Genomic DNA, 12,035 nt, shown 5'->3' with positions numbered 1-12,035 from the left:
GTCAGTTAGCTAGCATAGCCTGATTCTCTCTGGCTGTGAGAGTAACCATGGCCATGCTTTATCGACATGCAAACCGTCTTCCCATGTATTAACTCCCACCAGGGACTTCCTTGAGCTCAGAGCCCAATGGGTGACACACAATTCTCTCCAGCCGTGGCTTCTTCTGTGCTAGCTGACCAAGAAAGAAGCCAAGTTATCATCTCTCACTTTTACACTGGTCTCCCAGTGGGATATGAATGGGAAATCCTCACTAAAAACACATACTTGGAAACAAACAATGGGAAACATAGCAAACATATGGTGATTTTTTGGGGGGGAACAGGGAAAATTCAGAATATTTGAAATTCTTTGGTTTGTGCATTGGAATTCCTTAGTTCTGCCTCCTTTTAAAAATGTGTTAAATGTGTTTCAATTTGAGGAGGTAGGGCTTAGGGGAGAGAGGGATATACAGTTTTTAACGACTAAAGCAAAAACCTAGAACCATGCTTCTGAAAGAATAATTTGTTCTTGCCCATCTTACACCTGCTTTGAACTTGACTTTGACTTCCTGTCAGGACTCGCATGGTCTCTGGGGTGGGCCTTGGCCTAGCATCAGAGTGCCTGGGCGTGATGCCTGGCCTGAGCTTCTGCTCCAACTTCCTGCTGGCCTGCACTGCAGGCGGCAGTGGTGATGACCTAACCCGTAGATTCCTGCTGCCCACAGGGGAGATCTGACTCGAGCTCCTGGCCCCTGCCTTGTGCATCACAGACATTTGGGGAGTAAATTAGGAGATGGGAACTTTGTTCTGTGTCTCTCTCTGCCTCTCAGATACTTAATAAAAATGAAAGAGAGAGAGAGCGCGCGCAGAGTCTCTGAAGACGTCCTGTTGAAAGCAGTTTTGGCCAAGGGATATGGACGTGCATAGAGTAGCTGGTGGGCATATCATAGTCATCAACTTCCACAGATGGTTTCAGCTTTGACCTCTCGCTGACATGCCCCGCTGTGCATACAGCAGCCTACTCCAGCCGCCACAGCATGGCGGTGGTGTGGCGTGAGGTAGCATCATTAATTCTCTTCACAGTGTGACTGCGCTGGAGTAGGAACTGGCTCGCGTTACATGAACCAGTGCTGCTTTTGGACAAGAATTGTTTATCAGCTGTACCCCAAGGCCTTTGCCTGTAAAAAGTCCTTCCCTTGTCCTCTGTCACTGTATCTCAGGGGACTGCTGTCCCAGAATCTCGTTGAGGCCAGTCTAAAGCCTGAGGGTTGCTTTAGGCATCAAATACTCACAGGCCTCTGTAGGCCAGGCTTATAGTAGCTTTGGTAATAAAATTTCGCTAGAAGCACAGGTGCCTTGTCTGTTTAATTCCAGTCAGGTGCTTGTTAAAGTAGTCATACCCCCACATGGTTTTTACCCAAAGCTGCCACATACGACTTACTAGCTCCTGTGTTTTGGCTGATGGAGTCCGCGTGCATGCCCTCTGACCCAGGAGGTTTGAAGAGGCATACAGCATGCTTGGGCCGGTCTCTGCGTGCGAGCTCAGAGGGATGCGCTTCTCCCAGTGCGAGCTGCCCAGCGCCCTGACTGGCCCACTCTCTGAAGCCTCAGGTTGCAGCCCGCAGGCAGAACCTTCTTCAGCATCTTTTCCTTTCATCTCAGCAAGCTGGCCGATTTTCACAGGAGTCTGTCCTGTAATCTTTGTAAAGGCAACAGCCATCTGCCAACACCTGCCGGCACGACACTTTGCTCAAACACTGCACAGCAAAGATTTGGTAGGTGAGGCTCTGCCCTCCACGTTAGGGCGACAGTTTTAGCAGGTGATGTCCGGGGTGTAAGGAGGATCCCGAGCAGCCGAGGCTACGGTGTCTGTCTGCTCCCCTTCCATTCCAGCCTATGCTCTGTGTTGGCAGTAGCCAGCATCCTGTTCCCGGACTGTGGGCATGGCCCGGGCAGCCTTCCCAAAGCCCACCAGAACTCAGTGATTCAGACAAGACCAGGCCTTTTTCTTCAGAAAGTAGATTGCAGGGTACAAGAGAACAGGGGAAGGGGGCAGTGGGGAGTAGGAGAGGACGATTGTTGTTGACAGTTCCAGAGTTTAGGGTAACAGAAAACTCATAGAGCCCAATAATGGTTGCACAGTTGTGTGAATAGAATACCATTCAAGTGTACACTTAAAATGGCTAAAAGTGTGTTTTAGTAAATATGTGCTGCTGAAACAAACACCAAAAGTGTATTTTGTGTCAAAATATTTCAGCATAATTTCAAATGGTTAGTCCAGAGCTAAAGAACAGCTCTGGCATGCTCAACATGCTGTTTCTGGGGGTTATTGTCACCGTCAGCTCAGTGAGCAAGGCATGGAGTATATAAAGAGAGGACTTAGAAACGTCACCCATCTCTTCCTCCACATCCCAGAGTTCCATTGTGTAGCACATGACCACACCGAGGGCAGCTGGGAAAAGCAGTCACATGACTGTGTGTCCAGGAGAGTACTGAAGAGCAGAGAGGAAGAACATGTATTGGAAAAGAACTGGCACTCTAGAGACAAGATCAGGAGATACTAGAAAGGATGAATAAAAATTCAAACCAGTTCATTAAAGTAGTGTAATTCCTACGTACATTTCCCTTATCCATGTTTCCATTGTAGGTTTAAGTTATCAACTACTGTGAAAAAACAACTGTAACAGTTTCCAGGCATTTTTTAAAGCATCTCATGTTCTTGTTAAGCTCTTCATACTTACCCTGCAGTGTTGCTCCTGTTGTGTGGCTGGGGTGAATAATTGCCATAAACCTGCTTCTACAAATATCTCTTTGAGTCTGCTCTTGGGTTTTTTTTTTTTAATCCGGCAGTGGAATTGTAGATTTTATGATGATTTTAAAAACTTATCTATTTTTGGGCTCGGCAGCGTGGCCTAGTGGCTAAGGTCCTTGCCTTGATCACATATGGCTGCTGGTTCTAATCCCGGCAGCTCCACTTCCTCTCTATCTCTCCTCCTCTCAGTATATCTGACTTTGTAATAAAAATAAAATAAATCTTTAAAAAAAAAAAAAGCTTATCTATTTTACTTTAAAGTCAGAGTTACAGAGAGAGAGAGATCTTCCACCTGCTGGCTTACTCCCCAGATGGCCACAATGGCCGGATATGGGGCAGCCTGAAGCCAAGCCCCTGGAGCCTCCTCCGGGTTCCCCACATATGTGTAGGGGCCCAAGGCCTTGGACCATCCTGTATTGTTTTCTCAGACCATTAGCAGGAAGCATGATTGGAAGCTGAACAGCCAGGACTTGAACCAGCACCCATATGGGATGCTGGTACTGCCAGTTGAGGATTGGTGTTGGTGTGCTATGCTGCTGTGCTGGCCCTGTATGGTAATTCTATATTCGATTTTTCTGGAACACCTTGCCATTTTCTACAGCAACTGCATTGTTTTTATGTGCCCATCACCAATGCACAAAGGTTTTAATTTCTTCACATTATTTCCAAAATATTAGCTTCCATTTTTTTTTTTAGGTCTTAAAGTGAGTGTGAAGTTACAATTGTAAGTTTATATTATGTGTATGTTATTACAATTTCTTATTTATTTAATTTTTTATTGTAAAGTTAGATATATAGAGAGAGGAGGAGAAACAGAGAGGAAGATCTTCCGTACGTTGATTCACTCCACAAGCGCCCGGAACCAGGAGCTTCTTCCAGGTCTCCCACACAGGTGCAGGGTCCCAAGGCTTTGGGCCGTCCTGGACTGCTTTCCCAGGCCACGAGCAGGGAGCTGGATGGGAAGCGGGGCCACTGGGATTAAAACCAGCACCCATACGGGATCCCGGTGTGTACAAGGCTAGGACTTTAGCCACTATGCTACCATGCTGGGCCCATAATTTAAAAAAAAATTTTTCAAAAACTTTTTAAGTATGGATACTTGGAATAACGTCTATGAGAATAAATGTGGAATCATGGTAGTCTTAAGAATATTATAGTACTTCAAAGGTTATTAAGACCTCATGGCTGTCTTAGAAGTAAAGTTGTTAACATGATGTAAAAATATTTCAGTTTATGAAACTGAAGATGTGATAACTTCATTTTAGTGTTTGGGATACGATTAAGGATTACCCTTTGTGGTTTTGTTGTTGTTGTTGTTGTTTACCACCAGGAAAACACCCTGATTCTCCAGCAGTTACTCCCCCTGCGGGCCCAAGTGGCCAAACTCCTGGGCTACAGCACACATGCCGACTTTGTCCTGGAGATGAACACCGCCAAGAGCACGAGCCGTGTAACAGCCTTTCTAGGTTAGTTCTTCTTTCTTCTTTCTTATCTGTTCATGTACATGGAAGGCAAAGCAACAGAGAGCAAAAGGCACTGTGGGCAAAAGGCACTGTGGGATGGCACTGTGGCATCGCACGCCAAGCCGCTGTGTGCAGCACCAGCACCCCCAGCACGCCTCATGGGGGCCATTTCACGTCCCAGCTGCAGCACTTCTGATCCAGCTGCCTGCTGATGTGCTGGGAAAGTAGCAAGAGATGCCCCAGTTCTTGAACCCCTGTGTCCATGTGGGAGACTCAGAAGAAACTCCCGATGCTTGGCTGGTGAGCAGCCCAGTTCTGATTCTGCAGCCACTGGGGAACGAACCAGCAGATGGAGGAGCCCATGGGCCTTCCCTCTCTTTATCACTCAGCCTCTTAAATAAATAAGTAGATCTTCACAAAAACTAAACATTTCATACTCCAGAAACCCTCTGTTAATAAAGGAAAGTAATATAAAATAATATACATTTACTCCCCAGATGGCCACAGTGGCCATTTTCTAGGAACTATATACCTTCTAAACATTTTTTCATAAGTCTTGTGAAACCTTGGCCTTGGGGATCTTTGTTGTTCAGTCACTGGTCCTCACATGTCCCATCCCCCTCGTCCAGATCACCTTGGCCTTGGGGTCCGTGATGTCGCTGGTCCTCACGTTCCATGTCCCATCCCCCTCGTCCAGGTCACCTTGGCCTTGGGGTCCGTGATGTCACTGGTCCTCACATGTCCTATTCCCCTCGTCCAGGTCACCTTGGCCTTGGGGTCCGTGATGTCGCTGGTCCTCACATGTCCTATTCCCCTCGTCTAGGTCACCTTGGCCTTGGGGTCCATGATGCCGCTGGTCCTCACATGTCCTATTCCCCTCGTCCAGGTCACCTTGGCCTTGGGGTCAGTGATGTCGCTGGTCCTCACATGTCCCATCCCCCTCGTCTCTGTTACTATTCCAGCCATCATTGTGTTCTCTCATCTTAGTGAAAATGGTTGAATAACTTATTCATGATAAGGATGCTAATTATTGTAGTGATTATCTCTAATCAAAGTTAACCAAAGTAGGATTTTGTTTACAGATTTTCCTTAGCAGCTCCTTTCAAACTTTATTCACCTTCAACAGTTTATCAGGATGTTTAATCTATTACTTTGGCACCCTGTTATTACCTTAAAATGGAGACTTTTATTTTTTTTTAAAGATTTTTTTTTATTATTATTGGAAAGCCGGATATACAGAGAGGAGGAGAGACAGAGAGGAAGATCTTCCATCCGATGATTCACTCCCCAAGTGAGCCGCAACGGGCCGGTGCCGCGCTGATCCAAAGCCGGGAACCAGGAACCTCTTCCAGGTCTCCCAGGCAGGGTCCCAAAGCCTTGGGCTGTCCTCGACTGCCTTCCCAGGCCACAAGCAGGGAGCTGGATGGGAAGTGGAGCTGCCGGGATTAGAACCGGCGCCCATATGGGATCCCAAGGCTTTCAAGGCGAAGACTTTAGCCACTAGGCCACGCCACCGGGCCCAAAATGGAGACTTTTAATAGTGAATTAAAAATCAGCCTTTAGCCCAAAATGTATTCCAGTATGTTCTTCATAGCCACACCTTGACGTGTTCATAGGTGTGCTAAAATCATGTGTGACATGTAACAGGTCCTCCACAAAACGCTTACTAGTTGTAATTCAGTCATTGACTCATGGGACATCTTATGAACTAACTTCCCACCGTTCATCCGTTTGCTACCAGGGACAAAGATGAGGTTCTCTGTTCAGTGAGTTGTCACTTTGTGGGAACACCAGAGATGTGAACAGATATTTCCATACGGGCCGATACATGTTACATAACGGGACGGCTCAGGGCTGTAACAGGTGCCCAGAGAGCGTCTCCCGCACTGGTGATTGCTGTACTGAAGTTTTTCCTTAGCAACTACTTGATGAAGTTAACTTCCTTTGAAGTGGTTTTTCCCTCTAATTGGCAATCGGCATATTCCCATGCCAGTTTTCCTCGTGCCTCTTGTATTCATCTGTTCTCTTCCAGGCCCAGTGAAGACCGTTTGTTATATTCTGCATGAGTCTCTCTGGTTTCTCTGCACAGCAGTCCCTGGCCTGCTGCCTCCTGCTGTGTCCTGTGTCCTGACCTGCCCTGTCCCTTGCACGGTCAAGCACATCTTTATCTTAAGAAAAACAGGGAACACATTATGAAAGCTATACGCATAAAGCATGCAATATAGTCATATAACCAAATACAAGTGTAATAGGCAAACTTTGACCTCAGTAAGTCAGTTGTGGTACACAGAAGCTTCTTCAAGTAAAACCAGAAACTGCTGTGTCCCCATAGACCTACTTCATGGAAAGCGAGAACTGAGAAAACCATGACTGCCAAATATGTTGTGCAATTTCTAGATAATGTTGACCACAAACCCCATCCGATTTGTTACCTCTGGCTTTTCTACCTCACTGTGGAGCGATCGTATGCAGGAATGTAGTTTCAGGAATTGTTTTGTTTCCTGAGTTATAACTCTTAAGTCTGAGTGCTTTGAGGTAAACTTCACTTGTATGGAAGCTACGACGGAGCTGTGGCTTGGTTCAGACGACACTAAAGGAAAAGGGACAGGCGGTAATAAACCAAGTCCCCCCGAAGGAAACAGTGCAACATCCCATAGAGCTGAGCTTCCGTCCTGAGCCTCTTGCCTGGTTTACCTGTACTGCATCCCACGGGGGAGCGAGTGCTGGGCTAAAGCCCCGGCTGCAGCTCCAGGAGCAGTACACCACTCACTTTGCCCATTTTCTTCACAGACGATTTAAGCCAGAAATTAAAACCGTTGGGTGAGGCAGAACGAGAGTTCATTTTAAATCTGAAGAGAAAGGAATGTGAAGAGAAAGGCTTTGAGTACGATGGGAAGATCAATGCCTGGGACCTGCGTTACTACATGACGCAGACGGAAGAGCTCAAGTACTCCGTGGACCAGGAGTTCATCAAGGAATACTTCCCGATCGAGGTGGTCACCGAAGGCTTGCTCGACATCTACCAGGAGCTGCTGGGCCTTTCGTTTGAGCAGGTGGCAGACGCTCATGTTTGGAGTCCGGGTGTCACACTCTACACCGTGAAGGATAAAGCTACAGGAGAAGTACTGGGCCAGTTCTACCTGGACCTCTACCCAAGGTATGCAAAGCGCAGCGCTGGCAGGGACCGCAGGGAAACACCTCCTCCCTAGTTTAAGACTCATGGCCTCTGTATTGCCCATCTGTGACTCCTGCTAAGTGGGATTAAAGTGAAGAACTGGAAGACAAGGAATTCTGTCTGGTCCCATCAGTTACGAGGCAAGTCACTTCACTTTTCTGTGCCTCCGTATCCGGCTGTATTATAGGTCCTGTAAAATGGAAATAGTAACATTAGCGACTTTGTAGGGTTATTATAAGGGTTAAACTGGTTAATTAGATGTAAAGATTGAAGACACTGCCCAGGACACAGAAAGTACTTAATAAATGTCAGTTACTACCATTGTCATCCGGTTTCTGTGCTGCATCTACCTAATTTAAAATTGATTTCCAAAACATTTATTATCCAGATAATATCCAGATTATCCAGATAATTTGTCTGCCAGTACTCTTAAATGTATGGCCTTCCATATGGCCTCCCTGTGGAGCAACATGGATAGATATAGGATTAGCAAAACCTTTGTGGTTGGTCAAGTTTGAGCTAGAATGCTTAAGTGAAAGAACTTCTTTAGAAAAGTTTCTTTTTTTTGTAATCTGGAACTTGTTGGAACATTACAGGCTTGTTTTGGGATTCAGATTGCTCATTTCAGTTACCAATCAAGAGGAAGAATTAAAAATGTTATCATTCTACCATCCAGGCATTGCGGACCCCATGAATACGTCATCCTTTGCAAAAGAATTTGGATCTCTTCCTTTCACGCGTGCTTTCTAAAACAGTGCCCATCTATTGTAATGACCAATCTATTTCACTAAACAGACCACAGGAAATTGTCATCCTCCCTCAGTCTGTACCACTTGAGTTTGTGATCCCTAACTTGAGGTACCAAGAGGGAGCCAGGGTGCCTGTTGACCAGTAAGTGGACAGAGACGTCTTTGAACACCTAAGTGATTAAGTGCTAAAGAAACCACATCCAAGGTATAGGTAACTCTTCCTGATTAAGAAGTATGGGCTGCCTGTGCTGTGGCATAGTGGACAAAGCTCCTGCCTCTGACGCCGGCATTCCCATACCGGCATCAGTTTGTGTTCCAGCTACTCCACTTCCCATCCAGCTCCTGCTAATGTGCTTGGGAAAGCAATGGAGGGACAGCTTAAGTACTTGGGTCCCTGTACCCATGTGGGAACCTTGAAGAAACTCCTGGCTCTGCCCTGGCTCTTACAACTATCTAGGGAGTAAACCAGCAGATGGAAGATCTCTCTCTGTGACTTTCAACTAAATAAATAAATAAATATTTTCTTTTTCAGGAAAAATGAATTAGGGTATAGTCGTGTGTGTGTGTGTGTGTGTGTGTGTGTGTGATTTTAAGATTGGTTGGTTTACTTGGAAGGCGCAGTCACAGAGAGAGGTAGAGACAAAAGGAGAGATCTTTTTCCCAGTAGCTCAAATGACAGCAATGAGCGAGGCTGGGCGAGGCTGGGCAAGGCTGAAGCCGCGAGCCACCCTCCGTGTGGGTCCCCTGTGCAGGGGGCCAGGCACCTGCGCTGTAACCCTCTGCTTTCCCAGACAGCCTTAGCAGGGCATTGGATCTAAAAGTGGAACAGTCACGCCTGGAACCGGATCTCTACAATGGGATCCAGTAGTTTAACCCACTGGATACAATGCTTACCACAAACTACATGTTTTACTTTTTGTGGCGATTTTATATTCATTCATTGATGCATCTTTCCATGCAGCTTTCTGTAGTGACTGTCACACGAAGTGTTCACAGAGCTCCAGTGTTCACACATCAGAACAAATACTGTCATTTTCTGACATGTTTTTAAGAGATTGATTGATGAACTTGAAAGGGTCGAAGAAGGAAGGAGCCACAGAATCAGGCATACTTCCATGCCCTGGTCATCCCCAGGCATGGAATGATTACCAGGGCCAGTGCTGGGCCAGCCTGAAGCCAGAAGCCTGGAGCTGTACCTAGGTCCCCATGTGAGTGGCGGGACCCGAAGCCTTGGGCCATCTCTGCGGCTTCCCTGAACGCGTTAGGAGGGAGCTGGGTGGGAAGGGGAGCAGCCAGGATGCAAGGATACAGGCCTCACAAATAGCTCCTAATCCTCCACATCACAGAACTGGCCCCTACGTATTTTATTTTATACTTCGCTCTTACTTAGTGCTTAGTACTCCATCTGAAAAAGAAGAAAAAATAGTAGTTTTTTAAAAAACAAATTGGACTTTGAACTGTATGTAAATGATATCAGTGTAACTCTTACAACGAGATGTTTTAGCAAAAGAAACCTCGGAGATACTTTGCCTGCAGTGTTAGGGAAGCTACTGTGTATAGCTTTAGTTTTCCCATTTTAGCAGAACAGCCTCCCTTCTCTTACATACGTTGTGGCACAGTGGGTTAAGCCTACATGTGGACATCCCATATCAGAATACCTGTGCTGGAGTCCCACCTCCAGCTCTACTTCTGATCCAGATTCCTGCTACTATGCCTGAGAGGCAGCAGGGGATGGCTCTAGCGGTGAATCCCGACCACCCACAAGGGAGCTCCAGATGGGTTCCTGGCTCCTGGCTTGGCGGGATGCAGCCCGCTCTGTTGCAGCCATCTGGGAGTGAACCAGTCAATGAAAGATCTCCTCTCTCTCTTCTTTCCTCCGTGTGTGTGTGTGTGTGTGTGTGTGTGTGTGTGTGTGTGTGTGTGTTCCAAATAGATAGCAATGAATAAACATTGCTTTAGAAGTGCAAAGCCTGCTTTCTGGTCCAGAGCAGGGCTTGATGCCGGAGAGAGGCCCTGCCAGCGTTGCTTTCACGGCCCTCACACGTGCTTCTGCTTCCCAGGGAAGGCAAATACAACCACGCCGCCTGCTTCGGCCTGCAGCCCGGCTGCCTGCTGCCGGACGGGAGCCGCATGATGGCGGTGGCCGCGCTGGTGGTGAACTTCTCGCAGCCGGCCGCGGGGCGGCCCTCGCTCCTGAGGCACGATGAAGTGAGGACGTTCTTCCACGAGTTCGGCCACGTCATGCATCAGATCTGTGCGCAGGTAAGCGATTTTTTTTTTTGCCATGAATCCATCCTTTTTTTTTTTTTTTTCCTTTTAATTGCTGTCAGATTTCCCACCTTTAACATGTTTATTTATTTATTTATTGTTCTAGCGACTAAATATGCTCCAAAGTTTCTTAGGCCTGCAAAAAACACAGATTTTTTCTTTACCCCGTCCTCTTTTGCTCAGAGGCTGCTCCGTGATGGAAGAGCTGCGCTGGGTAGCAGACTTTGGGAAGGGAAGCGGAGTATCGTTAAGGAAGGGCTACCACTGGACTTGTTTCAGGTGCTGGTATCTGACCGACCCAGCGACAGGACACTGTGAAGAGTTCAGAGGAGGGGATGCACTCTGTGACAGGGTGCCTGAGCAGGGCAGTGACTGTCATCTGGTTGGGGGAGTGAGAGGCTTGTACGGTCAGTCCCAGTCCAATGACACCATCGCCAGTGGGGCCATGCTTTTCCAAAACAATGAGCACCTGCTGGAAAACTCCCCGAAAGAGATGCCTCACGATTTATACGTTACATCCTAATAGTTGTAGTTCTGTAAATTAAAATTGTGTAAAAAATACCTTATGAAAATATTTAAATGAGGTCAACAGCCAGCACCAGCAGCCCATATGTTCACATTTTCTAGTCCCAGCTGCTCCGCTTCCCATCCAGCTCCCTGCTTGTGGCCTGGGAAAGCAGTCGAGGATGACCCAAAGCCTTGGGACCCTGTACCCGTGTGAGAGACCTGGAGGAAGCTCCTGGCTCCTGGCTCCTGGGTTGAGATCGGTTCAGCTCCAGCCATCGCCATTTGGGAAGTTAACCAGCAGATCTTTCTCTCTGTTTCTTCTCGCTGTAAATCTGCCTTTCCAATGAAAAATAAATAAATCTTAAATAAATATATCTGTTTTGAAATATTTTTAAATGGAGTTAGTATCTAGGTCTAGTTTTTTGTTTGTTTGTTTGTTTGTGAATGTCCAGCAGGTCCACATGGGTGACAGGCAGCAGAGAGAGCCCTTTTTGTTACCTTGCCTTGTGCAGGGTCAGTGCTGGCATGCCGTGTCTCTAGCCCCCAGCGTAGTCCCTAACGATTGCTATAATCACAAATATCAGCAGCTTTGTTTTAAAAACTGTTTCCTTCTTTCAGCATTTTCCCTTTGCACCTGCCAGAGATGACAGTAACACGAGAATCAGTGTGGATAAGCCAGGCCTGACACAGTCGTTTCCACTCTCTTCGTGCAAACAAAAGAAATTTTTCACAAATCATTTAATCTTTCTTCTTTTTTTTTTTTAAGATTTAATTATTTTATTACAAAGTCAGATATACAGAGAGGAGAGACAGAGAGGAAGATCTTCCGTCCGATGATTCACTCCCCAAGTGAGCTGCAACAGCCGGTGCGCGCCGATCCGAAGCCGGGAACCAGGAACCTCCTCCAGGTCTCCCACACGGGTGCAGGGTCCCAAAGCTTTGGGCCATCCTTGACTGCTTTCCCAGGCCACAAGCAGGGAGCTGGATGGGAAGTGGAGCTGCCGGGATTAGAACCGGCGCCCATATGGGATCCCGGGGCTTTCAAGGCGAGGACTTTAGCCACTAGGCCACGCCGCCGGGCCC

At 47.0% G+C, this 12,035-nt stretch overlaps 1 protein-coding gene across 1 annotated transcript in view; it reads left to right on the top strand.

Annotated features, from left to right (window-relative positions):
- The window catches only part of NLN (neurolysin), an 85,378-nt gene that overhangs the window by 50,264 nt on the left and 23,079 nt on the right, over positions 1–12,035 (top strand). The window contains exons 7-9 of the mRNA XM_058680067.1: positions 4,121–4,256; positions 7,044–7,410; positions 10,238–10,439. Coding sequence (XP_058536050.1) covers positions 4,121–4,256; positions 7,044–7,410; positions 10,238–10,439 — 705 coding nt within the window. The remainder of the gene's footprint in view (positions 1–4,120; positions 4,257–7,043; positions 7,411–10,237; positions 10,440–12,035) is intronic.

This window comes from Ochotona princeps, chromosome 23, assembly GCF_030435755.1.
Source record: "Ochotona princeps isolate mOchPri1 chromosome 23, mOchPri1.hap1, whole genome shotgun sequence".
NCBI lineage: Eukaryota > Metazoa > Chordata > Mammalia > Lagomorpha > Ochotonidae > Ochotona > Ochotona princeps.
Note: the sequence above shows the minus strand (reverse complement) of the source record. Positions and strands in the feature narration are given on the sequence as shown.